Raw genomic sequence first — 18,407 nt, 5'->3', positions numbered from 1 at the left:
TCAGTGGTACCTTAACTTACCAGGTTTTACGTATTTGAATATATGTTAGAGCAACTGACTATGTAGCACGCTGAATTCCCTTCTACTTAGTAGTCCTCCAAAGATTTCGATTGTCGTGCGATGAATGACGGTCGATCAAGGAAGTAGGAACAGCCGGTCGTCGAATAAATCGCAATCCGTAATATAAAATAATACTCTTTATTTCTATATGACGTTAAATTAACAATATTACAGTCGCAAGACTTGCGGCTGGTAAACTCACTATTCTACAATGTAGTATGTCTAAGAGTCTCGAAGACTCGTACGAAATTTATCGACGCCGTCGAGATTCGAGTACGCCGGATTATTAAATGCTAAACGCCACGGCAATGGAGACAGAGAATGAATTTAGTACGAAAGTAGTAACCGTGTTAACCGTTTGAGCGTCGAATTAATAATGCTGGATGTCGGACTTGCACTGAGCTCCTCCGGTCTTCAGGTGTTGGTGGGAGAGACGCTGCAGTGGGATCGCCTCTTGTAGATGGTGGGATATTCTTCCTATGCTTTGCCTAAGGCTTCCTGATGCTGGTGGGAGACCCATGGGCGGGAGCAATGGCAAGTGGAAGTGCCGCTGGTAGGGATCTCTGTGCGAGAAGGACAGCTATATCGTACCCTCGCAACATTCCAACTTATTTGTCCGGCCTAATCTTATCGAGCGGGCGGATAAGAATATCGATCGACGGCCAGTCCGCATACCATGCACAGTTTAAAGCTCTTATAAAACTCTTATAATACTATAGTGAATAAAATATTATTTCTTATACTCCTAATTTCGCATTATGAATAATAAAGCGCTATATTATATAGGATGCGTATTAGCGTAGCATAAAATGCATAAATGCATATGAAGGTTACTAATATAATATAATATAATATTATATGCATAATATAATACTATGATGTGCATATAAATGTGTGTGTACTTAAATTATTATATTAAAGCGTTACATTTGCATTTTTCGCTTGTATTTCTTAATTGAATTTAATGCCTTTAAAGTTAGATCTCTTGTATGCTCATATATATATATATATATACATGTATATATATATATAATATTTATTATGATTTTTAAAGCGTTTGAATCGTCTGTCTGATTGTGCAATGCAAATATAAGGTTTTAGTTATTCCTATGGTTTATTCATATGATAGTTATTTCTGCGTCACCCGCTGGCGCGCTCGAGCGTTGGCTATATACGGGGTGACTCTCGAGTATGAATACTATTTTATAAGTTAGAACTTTGTCTTGAACGAATAATTTTCCCCGGATTTTTACTTTTTTCACCTACTATGGGTGAATTAACAATAAATATATTGTTTAAATAAAATTTGACGTGCGGCTAAGACGTCACAAATCCTTAGTTCCTTGACGTTGTACAAGAATTTTCTGCATTTCTCACATATCGACACGTAACTAAGACGTTCCGAACGGAGGAAATTTGCGTACATAGCGATCTCTGGTCTGTGTGCAGAGAAGAGTTTCTACTCAATTTCCTTGATGTTGCACAAGAATTTTCTGCATATCTCACTTGCCGACACGTAACTAAGACGTTCCGAACGAAGGAAACTTGCGTACATAGCGATTTCTTCTCTGTGGGCAGAGAAACGTTTCTATTCAATTTCCATCATGATGCACAAGAATTTTTTGCGTATCTCACTTGCCGATACGTAACTAAGACGTTCCGAACGAAGGAAACTTGCATACATAGCGATCTTAGCTCTGTATGCAGAGAAACGTGATTCCTTAGTTCCTTGACGTTGTACAAGAATTTTCTGCATATCTCACTTGCCGACACGTAACTAAGACGTTTCGAACGAAGGAAACGAGCATACATAGCGATCTTAGCTCTGTATGCGGAGAAACGTGATTCTTTAGTTCCTTGACGTTGTACAAGAATTTTTTGCGTATCTCACTTGCCGATACGTAACTAAGACGTTCCGAACGAAGGAAACTTGCATACATAGCGATCTTAGCTCTGTATGCGGAGAAACGTGATTCCTTAGTTCCTTGACGTTGTACAAGAATTTTCTGCATATCTCACTTGCCGACACGTAACTAAGACGTTCCGAACGAAGGAAACTTGCTTACATATCTATCTCTTCTCTGTGTGCAGAGAAACGTTTCTACTCAATTTCCTTCATGTTGTACAAGAATTTTTTGCATATCTCACTTGCCGACACGTAACTAAGACGTTTCGAACGAAGGAAACGAGCATACATAGCGATCTTAGCTCTGTATGCGGAGAAACGTGATTCCTTAGTTCCTTGACGTTGTACAAGAATTTTCTGCATATCTCACTTGCCGACACGTAACTAAGACGTTCCGAATGAAGGAAACTTGCTTACATATCTATCTCTTCTCTGTGTGCAGAGAAACGTTTCTACTCAATTTCCTTCATGTTGTACAAGAATTTTTTGCATATCTCACTTGCCGACACGTAACTAAGACGTTTCGAACGAAGGAAACGAGCATACATAGCGATCTTAGCTCCCAATAAACACTGTTTTGTAACTTTTACAGAACATTTACAAAACAGCTGTTCGCTGTTGTGGTAACCGTTATGTCCACGATTAAGTAACGTTTAGATGGAAATGTCAGCAACATTATTCTTGTATATCAAACATAATAGATACATGAAATTAAAATGTAATAGATACATAAAATTTATATATGAAATTACATAACTATAACAGAACATAGTAAACACTGTTCTGTAACATTTACATAACATTGACAGAACAGATATGGTAACCATTATGTCAACTTTTAAAACGTAATAGATACATATAATTTATATATATAAATTACGTAACTGTAACAGAACATAGTAAACACTGTTCTGTAACATTGAGAGAACAGATATGGTAACGATTATGTCAACTTTTAAATGATGTTTAGATGAAAATATCAGCAACATTATGCCTGTATATAATACGTAATAGATACATAAAATTTAGATATAAAATTACGTCATTATAATAGAATTTAGTACACACTGTTCTGTAATATTTATATATTATTTACAGAACACATATTATCTGTTCTAGTAACCATTATGTAATTTACAGGTAACATTTAGATCAAAATGTCACGTATTATATACAGCAACACTATGCTGTATATAATATGTAACAAAATGATAATAACAAATAACAAATATCTAAAATTTAGACATGAAATTAAGTAACTATAATAGAATAGTCTTTTTTCAGTCTAATCATTGATAAATATATATATTAATAATACATATATATTTATCAATGATTAAAATGAAGAAACTATTCTGCTATAGTTGAATATACAGCGCAAAATTATTGATTGGATAAAATTACTAATGGTTGTTTTTTTATTAAAATTAAGAGAATTAACTTATATTATTTATGTTTAGAAAATCGTGTATATATAAAGATATGGATATATATAACAATAAAAACTTGATTTCTTGAACAACTCTTTATTTCCACATATGCTAAATTGTTAAATAAATGAATCTTGTAACAAATTTATGAATAAATCTTTTAACAAATATTATTAATATTTATAAAATTAATTTTTGTTTCAAATTACAATTATAATGATAATTTAAATTATATTACATAACTTTAGATATTTTTTTTAAGAGAAAACTTTAAATATACTAATAGCTAATAATAATTTCAAACTTAAATAACAAATTGCACTTATATTGCACTTATATTGTATTAATTAATATACTTTGCAAACAATTAGAATCACAAAATTAAAAAGAATCAAATTCACGTATTTTTGCAAAAAAAATGTCATATGGTCGTAGAACTGTTTAAAAAAAGCATTTTAAAGAGAAAATGTTAAGTTTTATTACAATTAATAGAATTGATGAAAAAATTGTTCTCTACGTACTCGCCTATTAAAGTTGAAGTTTTTTTCTACAATTACAAAGCTCATTTTAAAGTAGCACCACTTGTAATAAAATCTGTATAAGAAAAATCGTTAGAAAAATCTCCGTTAGAGCATTGGAAAGTTATGTTTTCTAGCTTTAAAATCTGTTTTAAATATCATTCTGTGATAATTTTTTCGAAAAGTATATCAATTTCATCCTTTCTACGCCTTTTTACGCCGAAGTACAATAATTTCCTAATTTTGTTGCAAAATATAGTACACTAATAACAATTAATAATATTATAAATTAATTAAATTTAGAAATATTATAAATTATAAATTTATTATAATAGTAATTAATATGATAAATTTAAACTTCACGGTACACTCGAGTATTCGCGATATTATTTTTTGTTTTAACGCTATACATCAATAAGAAATGAGTTTTTTAGGCTTCTCCCCACATGAAAACTATAATTTTTACATCCATAAACTTTTCATAAACACACTTGTCAAAATCTTTGAGATTCATGTATGATTCGTTAATTATAACACATTTGTTAATAATATAAGTGTGTACCGTTAGAATAAATCTAATTTAAACAAAAATGGAAACGCAATTCGATTTTCATTTGAAAGAAAAACAATAAAGCAATTATACTTTTTGTAATTAAAAAGATTGTTAGATAAACTATTAAATGTATCAACATAATGCATACTTTAATTCTACTAATTCTCCTAAAAGAAGTATTTAACTCAAATAATGACGTTGAGAACTCAAAATGAAAAGAGTGCAGACTATGATTTTAGATTTTAGAACATAAAAATTTAAAAACTTAAGTATTTAACACTAAATCTACCGACAACTTATTTATACCAAATGCAGAAATTTTTAAACTTTGATAACGTTTTGACCGATTGTTTAACCAGTCGTGGTAGGTTTAATGTTAAAATCATTCAATATAAAAAAAACATTAGTTAAAAAAAATATTTCTTATGTTAATTAAGACTCTAGGCCAATAAAAAAAAGATCATAAGCCGAAAGCTCATAGACTAATAAGAAAAAAGATTATAATGAAAAAATAATAAGCTTTTGAGACATTTAAATAACTTGCGGATTTGCTTCTTCAGAGTCTTTTTGTTGTCTGCTAAGCCTTTGACCACCTTGGCGAAACCATTCTTTCGTGATGTCTTCAAACTCTTTGTTTGTGAATTGATGTTGAGCCAAAATTGTTGCTGAATTATTAAAAAAATTTTACATTAAATTAAATTGCATATTTTATAAATTTATTTATAAATATAAAAATATATTTTACCTTGTATTCCCGTCAATATAAACTTTAAACTACTTATTTTAAAATGATTACGTAGTCCTTTCCAGGATGATACCTTGGCAACTTCATTAGAAAATAAAGTTCGATATATACGAATTAAATTTTTTTTAGCGGACCCTCCGCCTATGCGAGATATATACAGCATCTTTAGAAATAAAACATACCAATAATATAATTTACATTATTCTATTTAAATAAAATTTGCATTTAAATAACTTAATTAAACTTACAAATTTGTTGTACTCATCTGCATTTTCTGATAAATTCTTTTCAAAAGCTATTATTTCATTTATACTCTTAAACGGAAAAGATTTTTGTATATTTGATGTATCCCTGGCAGAGTCTTTAGACTTATGTTGGTTATGTTGTGTTTCTATGTTTTTTAAACGAATATCTATAGTTTGTATGTCTAATGAAATTGTAGTTATAGCTGTACATATTTTTTCAAAATTATCTAAAAAATTAATAATATTGAGTAAACAATGCCATAAAGAGATATTAATAAAATTATAAGATAAAAAGTAAATACAAAACCTTCCATTTTATCTGACATTTCTGACACTAACGTATATACATCCTGCATATCTAGAAATATTAAAAAAGTATTAGATTACTCATAATAAACAATAACTATAATTTAAAAAAAAACCGTTTTATTATAGAGATAATAAAAATGGAATAAAAGAATTAAAATAAAAATTACTTTTGTGAGGTACTATAGTTCCATCAAGAATTTCCATATCAATATTATTAATAATTGTTGAATCCAAAATATTTGAGATTGATTGAATATTTTTGGCTGATTGTGAGACATTGTGGATTGATGGTGGATTTGGTATAATTGAACGTGAGTCATCAGAATCAGATTCAGATTCATTATCATAAACTGTATTTAGTGACCGTTTTGTGCATGACTTCTTTATTTGATTTGTATTATTTTCATCGCTTGAAGAATAATTCGTTGCTCTTTGTCTAGCCTCATCTAATGAATCTTGATTAGGACAAAACCGTAATTTACAAATTACATTATTTTTTTAAAATATTAAAAAAATAATTACATAAATTCTGAAGTAAAATATAAATTACCATAATATCCATGAAATTTGATAGGATAAAGTGTCCATTTAGGATTATTAGTAACAGGTGGAGTTTGTTTCACAATAAACATGTTTATATTTTTTACCGATGGCCATCAGCATTCTGTTAAATTGGAAGAAAGCCATAAAGATGGAACTTCTGATACGATCTCTTCTTCATTATTCCCATCGCTTGGAAAAGTTACGACAGCGAAATTTTTTACCATTATTAATAATCTGTAAAAAAGTAAAACTTGTTAATTAATTTAATATTGTTTTCAATTATATATTCTATCAATATGAGTACTCGCCATAAACATATATCTTGTTGGTGCAGTAAAGGCAAGATCACAGCTTCTTCGTCACATAAAGGCAGTTTTACACATTTTAATTTAATATCAGACAATGGAATAGTAATTAACTCATACTGTGACTCGTTAATTTTTTTAATTCCGATATTTAAAGAGTTGCATGGAATGCGAAAAAATGATTTAATATTTAAATACTTTTTGCCAATAATGTAAATCTGTTTATTTTTAAAATAAATTGTCGTAAGTGAAATCGTTGTACCATCTAACAAAAGACAACAATTATCAGCAGTTCTTGTACTTAGATAGAAACCTTTACATTGAACTGATTTTATTATCTTTTTGCCATTTATAATACGTACTTTTGGTATTGGATAATTCTTTTCTACATTTGTTATATTAAAATTATCTTCTTCTTTACAACGATTGACTAATTGTTCTAATGGCCGACTCGAAGATCTAATTCTTGATTTAATTTTTTGCATGTAATTTTCGAACTTAAACGCACTAAATTTATCTAACACTCCCCATAATTTTACATAATAACACAAATGAATTAAATTATGAACGTTATATGATAAATATTGACGACCATATAATGTGCAATAATTTTCAACAAAATACAATAATAAACTGTGTGCATAATCAAGCAGTTGTACGCAATATTCTTTGCTACATAAAATTCGAATTGCTATGCTCAGACTCAAAAAATGAACATATTTATCACGTGATAATTTTTTAAAAAAGATTATTGGCCCAGTATATAATAATAATTGTCTTAATTCGGTGGCTTTAAAGCGATCAACCTCATCTAATTTCCTTGGCTTTCTAGCAAATTCCTTAGGTAGGAATAATGACATAGATAATAAAGAAGTTGAAGCAAGAGTTATCTGAGTTGCAACCATACGAACATTATGTTTACCTTTAATCCAAAACTGCAACAATTTTTTCATTACTCCTAATAGTACGAGATGCATGTAGTCTAAAGGAAATTGAGTAACCATTCCAATGTTTAAATCTTCAAGATTTGAAGTGATTTTATGGTGTTCTTCTTGTTTTCTTAATTTAAAAGATTCATCTGATCTTAACATTGCATTAATTTCTGGGTACGTTACTCGATTTTCTATGTAATCTCCCTCTTGAATACAATTACCGCATCCAAAATACGCATTATGTCCTTTAGTTCCCTTGATAAACGATTTTGCAGGAGCATCGCAGATAAATACGTTCAATTTCACAGTTATTTTTTTGCCGTATTCTACAATGCCAGTTCGGAAAATTTCTAAACAATCATCCTTAAAATATTTCAAAAAAGTATTGCAACATTTTGGCTTTTCAAAACCATGATAAACACCAATTATAAACGGTTCGGTGTAAATATCTGCAACTATACTACCTAAAATAGGCCAAAATTGACTCCCAGAAGATTTTGTTAAAGGAAGACCATCTATATTCACATTAATATTTATCTGAGATGGTAAATTATTTCGACAATAATGCTTACGAATAGATTTTTTCAAACTATCATCTAAACCTGCATGATAATATTTTCCTGGTGTCATTTCAATAATGTCTACTTGTTTGGGCGTTTGAAATAGAGTTCGAGCATCAATCGGAACATTATGGCCGTATTTTACTAGAATTTTCAGTAAACTACTAATAGCAGAATGACTGACACGATTTTCAATAGCCCATAATCGGATGTCGTTAATAAGTTCTGTTTTACAAAATTCTGTTTTAGAAAATTTATCACTTGAAATACTTAACTGAAGACTATTTTTATCAATACTAATTTCCGAATGTTCAGAAACTAAATCATGATTATTTTCTGTACACTTATGAGTGTTCATTACATTGGAATAATCGATATCAATTTCTTTTAGTACATTTTGCTGCTGAGGTAATTGTTCGATGTTACCTGGCCCATTCGATAAACTTACGATATTATTTTGAATTTCCAAATTTGAATTAATAGTCATTTGGCAGATATTACGAAATTTTTTTAAGAAAATACGTCGCCGCTGCCTTGGCGTTAAAGAATTAATGTCTAGTCTTAATTTTGATTTGGACATAATATAATTTTATAAAGCAATAGGAAATAGATGAATTGCGATTATGTATACGAATATAGGTTTGGGTTTGCCTGATATTATTGTTTATATTATATTTTCCTTTTTCACTGAAACAATATATAGGAAGCTTATATGGAGAATTAAAAATATTTTGACAAATAAAAAATGTTTTAAGACATTTGCAGTTTTTTATCGAAACAAACTAATTCAATAATTAAAATATAATTTATGTAATATTTTAAGGACGCTAATAGAAAATTTCAGAAAAAATGCAATCTATGTTTCTTAAATAGTATTTCATTTATATATGAAAAATTTGATTTCTCACAATTATGGTGAAACAACCTACATAATTTTTTAATGTCTTTTAACGGAAATATTTTTGTAATGTATTTTAGTGTTGTAATTAATTAAACACGAATAATTTTTTTTGTTACGTTGCATGTTATTATAAACTATAAATTATAAATTAAAGTAATTATATAAGCATATTGCACGCATAATATTTACAATTTTTTAAGACCTATAACTTCATTATGTAATGACTTGTAATAATTAATGCTATCATGTTTAAATATTTTATACTTGAATAAAAATCAGTTTACATCAAATTAATTCACGATCAAATACCAAATTGAAAAATTAAGACTCATGCATAGAAAATATTTATTAATTATAAGATTCTATTTCATTTGCAAAAAATTATTATGAAAACAGTCAATAATAAACTTTCAAAATATATGAAGTATTCGAAAAAATATATCTACAGTTTTTTCTAATGCAGATATCTTGTTCAACAATATAAAAGCTATATTTCATAATTGATATCATTTATCATTGGAATTACCATTACGATCATTATAAAAAAATTATAAACCGGAATTTAGTATGCCGCAATGCAATAAAAAATAAAAAATCTATAATTAAGAAATGATGTAACTTTACACTCGAAATATTCAAGCTTCTGATTCAAAAAGTAGTGCAAATAAGAGATTTCTTGTTTTTCTCATTATATGACCGTGCAACAAATATTGTAAAAAAAACATGGGAAAAATAATGTTGCATAAAATAAATCGTACTTACTATAAAAATGCCAAAATATAAAAATAATGAGGCAAAACTAGGTGTATCTTTCGCCGGCACGAGGTCCTTTGTCCTTTGTTAGGCGCACGTGGTTTTCAGTTTTCACGTGGTACGCGATGTATCTTTTGTTCACTGCACAAGAGGAATTCAATCTTTAGCATAGCTTTTTTACCACAAGACAACAATTATCATTTGTTGGCATTAATTATTAAGTTAATATTTATTTCATACTTACCAATATCTCGATACTGTTCACACTTTCAACACAATTTTTTCACACGCACAACTACTGTTTTCGTAGATTTGGCCATATTGAAAAGTAAAGCCTAGCGCGCAGAAGCTTGGGATGCTTTGTACGATGATTGCGCACTAGAGCTGCGTTCGGAAACATTACCCGTGTGCACACGAGCGACGTTCTATCTTTGTTTAACTTTTGGTACATAACAAAGATAGAACGACACTCGTGTGCACACGAGTGATGTTTCCGAACGCAGCCTTGCACGCATAGACATAGTATATCTAGACCGAGCGTTTGCCTTTATTTAAGGAGTGGGGGTAAAGATACACGTAGAAAAGGACATACTCTGTTCCGTGCTCCTTGCGTTCTCTCTCGCTCGCAAGTAGCAGCGACTATGTCTATGCTTGCACGTATACTTAATACGACTAACAATAAGCCAATCACAGACTTACCCCCTAGGGCATGTTCACATAACTTACACAGATGCATAATGTAGAGAAAAATTTACTAATTATGCGTCTTGCACAAAGAACATAAGTAAAAAATTTCAGTAAACGTATATTTACTTAATAATTACATAATATTCTATATGTTATAAATGAACAAAACAAAACTATGACGTATCAGTTATGTCAATAACGTAATGAATCTATAATTGTTACATAGAAATGTTATGTCATTTTGTCGTTACTCTATTATGTAACATTTATGCAATTTGGTGAACATAAATGTGTATACTCTAAAAGTTTCGTGAATGCCACGTAATTTTAACGACATAATTGACACGTTATGTTAAATATACATAACATTTATGTATTTTGGTGAATGTAAATGTATATACTCTAAAAGTTTCATACATGTTACGTAACTCTAATGATATAATTGAAATGTTATGTTAAATACGTAACAATTATGTATTTTGATAAATGTAAATGTGTATACTATAAAAATTTCATAAATGTTACATAACAGAAAAATAGTATACATATATCATTCAAAAAAAGATATCTGGTGCATATTTAAAAATTTTTTTTTTAATATATAATTTTATTTTCCACATTTATAACTCTATATTAAGAAAATATGTTTCAAATACGTTTTTCTCAATGATATTATATGCATTTATCATCTTTTCAGAACACTCAAAAATGTCAACAATGGTATATATTTTTTTATGTGTAATACGATATGGAAATTTTGTTATTACTAGACATTACAAGTGTGCGCTTTGCGTGCGCCACACGCATTTATCGTGTGCGTGTGTGTCTGTGTATTACATATGTGTGTGTGAGTGTGTGTGTGTACATATATTATAATTTAACAACTAAGCTTCGGATAAAATTTTGATAAAGGAAAAATCGTTTTAGAATTAATTCAAGAATACGACATTTTAAGAACTAAAAGTTGTTTTGAATCACCCTGTATACACACAAAAAAAAATCAAATGTGGTACACACACAATAAATGTATATGGTGTGCACGGAGCACGCGTTTGTGATGTTGTAGTTCTTCTCTAAAAAAGGCATGATTGATATATTGTTACCGCTTTTAAATTATAAATAAATATATCGCAACTTTCCTCTCTCAAAATCTTTCATTTTCTTGTTTCTGCATAATTCTCTTCCTTTTACGAATTCTTTTTACAAGGTTTTAACAAAAATGTATACATTGACATCAATAAAATAATGTTAATGTTACATGTTTAACATAACGATACACTTATGTCGTTAGAGTTATGTAGCATTTATGAAGTTTTTAGAGTGTACACATTTACATTCACCAAAATACATAATTGGTACGTATTTAACATAACGTTTCAATTATGTCATTAGAGTTACGTAGCATTTATAAAACTTTTAGAGTATACACATTTACATTTCACCAAAATACATAAATGTTACGTATTTATTATAACGTTACAATTACGTCGTTAGAGTTACGTAGCATTTACGAAACTTTTAGAGTATGCACATTTACGTTCACAAAAATACATAAATGTTACGTATTTATTATAACGTTACAATTACGTCGTTAGAGTTACGTAGCATTTACGAAACTTTTAGAGTATGCACATTAACGTTCACAAAACTGTATAAATGTTACGTATTTATTATAACGTTACATTTACGTCGTTAGAGTTACGTAGCATTTACGAAACTTTTAGAGTATGCACATTAACGTTCACAAAACTGTAAAAATGTTACATAACAAAGTAACGACAAAATTACATAACAATTCTATGCAACAATTATAGATTTATTATGTTATTGATATAACTGATACGTTATAGTTTCATTTTAATGATCTGTAATATATACATATAGAATATTATATAATTGTTACGGAAATGAGCCCTGCGTGTTTACTGGGCTCTGTATGCGGAGAAACGTGATTCCTTAGTACCTTGACGTTGTACAAGAATTTTTTGCATATCTCTCATGTCGACACGTAACTAAGACGTTCCGAACGAAGGAAACTTGCGTACATAGCGATCTTACCACTGTGTTCAGAGAAACGTGATTCCTCTATTTCCTTGACGTTGTACAAGAATTATCTGCATATCTCACTTGCCGACACGTAGCTAAGACGTTCCGAACGAAGGAAACTTGCGTACATAGCGATCTTAGTTCTGTGTTCAGAGAAACGTGATTCCTCTATTTCCTTGACGTTGTACAAGAATTTTCTGCATATCTCACTTGCCGACACGTAACTAAGACGTTCCGAACGAAGGAAACTTGCTTACATATCTATCTCTTCTCTGTGTGCAGAGAAACGTTTCTACTCAATTTCCTTCATGTTGTACAAGAATTTTTTGCATATCTCACTTGCCGACACGTAACTAAGACGTTTCGAACGAAGGAAACGAGCATACATAGCGATCTTAGCTCTGTATGCGGAGAAACGTGATTCTTTAGTTCCTTGACGTTGTACAAGAATTTTTTGCATATCTCTCATGTCGACACGTGACTAAGACGTTCCGAACGAAGGAAACCTGCATATATAGCGATCTTAGATCTGTTTGCAGAGAAACGTGATTCCTTAGTTCCTTGACGTTGTACAAGAATTTTATGCATATCTCACTTGCCGACACGTAACTAAGACGTTCCGAACGAAGGAAACCTGCATATATAGCGATCTTAGATCTGTTTGCAGAGAAACGTGATTCCTTAGTTCCTTGACGTTGTACAAGAATTTTCTGCATTTCTCACTTGCCGACACGTAACTAAGACGTTCCGAACGAAGGAAACTTACGTACATAGCTATCTCTTCTCTGTGTGCAGAGAAACGTTTCTACTCCATTTCCTTCATGTTGCACAAAAATTTTCTGCATATCTCACTTGCCGGCACGTAACTAAGACGTTCCGAACGAAGGAAACTGCGTACATAGCGATCTCTGGTTTGTGTGCAGAGAAACGTGATTCCTCTATTTCCTTGACTTTGTACAAGAATTTTCTGCATATTTCACTTGCCGGCACGTAACTAAGACGTTCCGAACGAAGGAAACTTGCTTACATAGCTATCTCTTCTCTGTGTGCAGAGAAACGTTTCTACTCAATTTCCTTCACGTTGCACAAGAATTTTTTGCATATCTCACTTGCCGACACGTAACTAAGACGTTTCGAACGAAGGAAACGTGCATACATAGCGATCTTAGCTCTGTATGCGGAGAAACGTGATTCCTCTATTTCCTTGACGTTGTACAAGAATTTTCTGCATATCTCACTTGCCGAAACGTAACTAAGGCGTTCCGAACGAAGGAAACTGCGTACATAGCGATCTCTAGTTTGTGTGCAGAGAAACGTGATTCCTCTATTTCCTTGACGTTGTACATGAATTTTCTGCATATCTCACTTGCCGGCACGTAACTAAGACGTTCCGAACGCAGGAAACTTGCGTACATAGCGATTTCTGGTTTGTGTGCAGAGAAACGTGATTCCTTTATTTCCTTGACGTTGTACAAGAATTTTCTACATATCTCACTTGCCGACACGTAACTAAGACGTTCCGAACGAAGGAAACTTGCTTACATAGCTATCTCGTCTCTGTGTGCGGAGAAACGTTTCTACTCAATTTCCTTCATGTTGCACAAGAATTTTTTGCATATCTCACTTGCCGACACGTAACTAAGACGTTTCGAACGAAGGAAACGTGCGTACATAGCGATCTTACTTCTGTGTTCAGAGAAACGTGATTCCTCTATTTCCTTGACGTTGTACAAGAATTTTCTGCATATCTCACTTGCCGAAACGTAACTAAGGCGTTCCGAAAGAAGGAAACTGCGTACATAGCGATCTCTAGTTTGTGTGCAGAGAAACGTGATTCCTCTATTTCCTTGACGTTGTACATGAATTTTCTGCATATCTCACTTGCCGGCACGTAACTAAGACGTTCCGAACGCAGGAAACTTGCGTACATAGTGATCTCTGGTTTGTGTGCAGAGAAACGTGATTCCTTTATTTCCTTGACGTTGTACAAGAATTTTCTGCATATCTTACTTGCCGACACGTAGCTAAGACGTTCCGAACGAAGGAAACTTGCGTACATAGCGATCTTAACTCTGTGTTCAGAGAAACGTGATTCCTCTATTTCCTTGACGTTGTACAAGTATTTTCTGCATTTCTCACATGTCGACACGTAACTAAGACGTTCCGAACGGAGGAAAATTGCGTACATGGCGATCTCTGGTCTGTGTGCAGAGAAGAGTTTCTACTCAATTTCCTTGATGTTGCACAAGAATTTTCTGCATATCTCACTTGCCGACACGTAACTAAGACGTTCCGAACGAAGGAAACTTGCGTACATAGCGATTTCTTCTCTGTGGGCAGAGAAACGTTTCTATTCAATTTCCATCATGATGCACAAGAATTGTTTGCGTATCTCACTTGCCGATACGTAACTAAGACGTTCCGAACGAAGGAAACTTGCTTACATAGCTATCTCTTCTCTGTGTGCAGAGAAACGTTTCTACTCAATTTCCTTCATGTTGCACAAGAATTTTTTGCATATCTCACTTGCCGACACGTAACTAAGACGTTTCGAACGAAGGAAACTTGCGTACATAGCGATTTCTTCTCTGTGGGCAGTGAAACGTTTCTATTCAATTTCCATCATGATGCACAAGAATTTTTTGCGTATCTCACTTGCCGACACGTAACTAAGACGTTTCGAACGAAGGTAACGTGCATACATAGCGATCTTAGCTCTGTGTTCAGAGAAACGTGATTCCTCTATTTCCTTGACGTTGTACAAGAATTTTCTGCATATCTCACTTGCCGAAACGTAACTAAGGCGTTCCGAACGAAGGAAACTGCGTACATAGCGATCTCTAGTTTGTGTGCAGAGAAACGTGATTCCTCTATTTCCTTGACGTTGTACATGAATTTTCTGCATATCTCACTTGCCGGCACGTAACTAAGACGTTCCGAACGCAGGAAACTTTCGTACATAGCGATCTCTGGTTTGTGTGCAGAGAAACGTGATTCCTTTATATCCTTGACGTTGTACAAGAATTTTCTACATATCTCACTTGCCGACACGTAACTAAGACGTTCCGAACGAAGGAAACTTGCTTACATAGCTATCTCGTCTCTGTGTGCGGAGAAACGTTTCTACTCAATTTCCTTCATGTTGCACAAGAATTTTTTGCATATCTCACTTGCCGACACGTAACTAAGGCGTTCCGAACGAAGGAAACTGCGTACATAGCGATCTCTAGTTTGTGTGCAGAGAAACGTGATTCCTCTATTTCCTTGACGTTGTACATGAATTTTCTGCATATCTCACTTGCCGGCACGTAACTAAGACGTTCCGAACGCAGGAAACTTGCGTACATAGCGATCTCTGGTTTGTGTGCAGAGAAACGTGATTCCTTTATTTCCTTGACGTTGTACAAGAATTTTCTGCATATCTTACTTGCCGACACGTAGCTAAGACGTTCCGAACGAAGGAAACTTGCGTACATAGCGATCTTAACTCTGTGTTCAGAGAAACGTGATTCCTCTATTTCCTTGACGTTGTACAAGTATTTTCTGCATTTCTCACATGTCGACACGTAACTAAGACGTTCCGAACGGAGGAAAATTGCGTACATAGCTATCTCTGGTCTGTGTGCAGAGAAGAGTTTCTACTCAATTTCCTTGATGTTGCACAAGAATTTTCTGCATATCTCACTTGCCGACACGTAACTAAGACGTTCCGAACGAAGGAAACTTGCGTACATAGCTATCTCTTCTCTGTGTGCAGAGAAACGTTTCTACTCAATTTCCTTCATGTTGCACAAGAATTTTTTGCATATCTCACTTGCCGACACGTAACTAAGACGTTTCGAACGAAGGAAACTTGCGTACATAGCGATTTCTTCTCTGTGGGCAGTGAAACGTTTCTATTCAATTTCCATCATGATGCACAAGAATTTTTTGCGTATCTCACTTGCCGATACGTAACTAAGACGTTCCGAACGAAGGAAACTTGCTTACATAGCTATCTCTTCTCTGTGTGCAGAGAAACGTTTCTGCTCAATTTCCTTCATGTTGCACAAGAATTTTTTGCATATCTCACTTGCCGACACGTAACTAAGACGTTTCGAACGAAGGAAACGTGCATACATAGCGATCTTAGCTCTGTATGCGGAGAAACGAGATTCCTTAGTTCCTTGACGTTGTACAACAATTTTTTGCATATCTCTCATGTCGACACGTAACTAAGACGTTCCGAACGAAGGGAACTTGCGTACATAGCGATCTTCTTCTGTGTTCAGAGAAACGTGATTCCTCTATTTCCTTGACGTTGTACAAGAATTTTCTGCATATCTCACTTGCCGAAACGTAACTAAGGCGTTCCGAACGAAGGAAAGTGCGTACATAGCGATCTCTAGTTTGTGTGCAGAGAAACGTGATTCCTCTATTTCCTTGACGTTGTACATGAATTTTCTGCATACCTCACTTGCCGGCACGTAACTAAGACGTTCCGAACGCAGGAAACTTGCGTACATAGCGATCTCTGGTTTGTGTGCAGAGAAACGTGATTCCTTTATTTCCTTGACGTTGTACTAGAAATTTCTACATATCTCACTTGCCGACACGTAACTAAGACGTTCCGAACGAACAAAACTTGCGTACATAGCGATTTTAACAATGTATGCCGTGAAGCGGTTCTTCTCAATTTCCTTGATGTTGCACAAGAATTTTAGACAAATCTCACTTACTGACACGTAACTAAGACGTTTCGAATGAACAAAACTTGCGTACATAGCGATCTCAGCTTTGTTCGCAGAAAATCGTATATCCTCAATTTCCTTAATGTCGTACAAGAATTTTCGACTAAACTCACTTACTGACACGTAACAAAGACGTTTCGAACGAACAAAACTTGCGTACATAGCGATTTTAACAATGTATGCCGTGAAGCGGTTCATCTCAATTTCCTTTATGTTGCACAAGAAATTTAGAGAAATCTCAATTACTGACACGTAACTAAGACGTTTCGAACGAACAAAACTTGCGTACATAGCGATCTCAGCTTTGTGCGCAGAAAATCGTATATCCTCAATTTCCTTAATGTCGTACAAGAAATTTCGACTAAACTCACTTACTGACACGTAACAAAAACGTTTCGAACGAACAAAACTTGCGTACATAGCGATCTCAGCTTTGTGCGCAGAAAAACGTATATCCTCAATTTCCTTAATGTCGTGCAAGAATTTTCGAATAAACTCACTTACTGACACGTAACTAAGACGTTCCGAACGAACAAAACTTGCGTACATAGCGATTTTAACAATGTATTCCGTGAAGCGGTTCTTCTCAATTTCCTTGATGTTGCACAAGAATTTTAGACAAATCTCACTTACTGACACGTAACTAAGACGTTTCGAACGAACAAAACTTGCGTACATAGCGATCTCAGCTTTGTGCGCAGTAAAACGTATATCCTCAATTTCCTTAATGTCGTGCAAGAATTTTCGACTAAACTCACTTACTGACACGTAACTAAGACGTTCCGAACGAACAAAACTTGCGTACATAGCGATCTCAGCTTTGTGCGCAGAAAAACGTATATCCTCAATTTCCTTAATGTCGTACAAGAATTTTCGACTAAACTCACTTACTGACACGTAACTAAGACGTTCCGAACGAACAAAACTTGCGTACATAGCGATTTTAACAATGTATGCAGTGAAGCGGTTTGTCACGTCTCGATATTCGAAGTTGATAAAAAAAAATTAAATCTAAATTATTAATACGAAGCTATTTCCTGAACGTGACTATACTAAATTTTATGATAATAGTAAATTAGAATTTACTCAATTAAATTGAATAAGATATGTACGCCTTTTAGATGTTTTATTTCTTTTTCGGTCACCCTGCATTCACCGGGTCTACCGGGGATCAGAAGACTGAC

General features: G+C 33.0%; 1 protein-coding gene across 3 annotated transcripts; it reads right to left on the bottom strand.

The window, feature by feature from the left end:
* Positions 1-3,735: 3,735 nt before the first annotated feature.
* LOC138943813 (uncharacterized) lies at positions 3,736-10,615 on the bottom strand. Of its 3 annotated transcripts, none has more exons than XM_070314750.1 (8): positions 10,005-10,615; positions 9,770-9,901; positions 6,317-6,543; positions 5,934-6,221; positions 5,765-5,815; positions 5,461-5,684; positions 5,213-5,375; positions 3,736-5,132 (listed from the first exon to the last, which is right to left on the bottom strand). In XM_070314750.1, exons 3-8 carry the CDS (start codon positions 6,396-6,398, stop codon positions 4,999-5,001), a joined length of 942 nt encoding a protein of 313 aa, XP_070170851.1. In that variant the 5' UTR covers positions 6,399-6,543; positions 9,770-9,901; positions 10,005-10,615; the 3' UTR covers positions 3,736-4,998. The 3 variants fall into 3 exon arrangements, 2 of the variants coding, with proteins under 2 accessions (XP_070170851.1, XP_070170852.1); XM_070314751.1 differs by having other exon boundaries at positions 5,934-6,212; positions 6,414-6,543; XR_011448553.1 differs by lacking the exons at positions 3,736-5,132; positions 5,213-5,375; positions 5,461-5,684; positions 5,765-5,815 and adding an exon at positions 6,618-8,793 and having other exon boundaries at positions 6,129-6,212; positions 6,414-6,543.
* Between the last annotated feature and the right edge of the window lie 7,792 nt (positions 10,616-18,407).

The sequence above is a fragment of the Polyergus mexicanus genome, unplaced genomic scaffold, assembly GCF_030449975.1.
Source record: "Polyergus mexicanus isolate NDT 795.1 unplaced genomic scaffold, iyPolMexi1.0 SCAF_43, whole genome shotgun sequence".
Lineage (NCBI taxonomy): Eukaryota > Metazoa > Arthropoda > Insecta > Hymenoptera > Formicidae > Polyergus > Polyergus mexicanus.
The sequence above is the reverse complement of the archived record's forward strand: the minus strand, read 5'-3'. Positions and strand labels throughout refer to the sequence as shown.

Bases quoted from the DNA above. Each gene is read 5' to 3' on its own strand.
- LOC138943813 (XM_070314750.1), bottom strand. From the start codon at position 6,398: ATGTTTATTGTGAAACAAACTCCACCTGTTACTAATAATCCTAAATGG. The intron at 6,222-6,316 runs GTAATTTATATT...GTCCTAATCAAG, and splicing joins CAAATTTCATGGATATTATG to ATTCATTAGATGAGGCTAGA. The intron at 5,133-5,212 runs GTAAAATATATT...TTAATAATTCAG, and splicing joins TATATTGACGGGAATACAAG to CAACAATTTTGGCTCAACAT.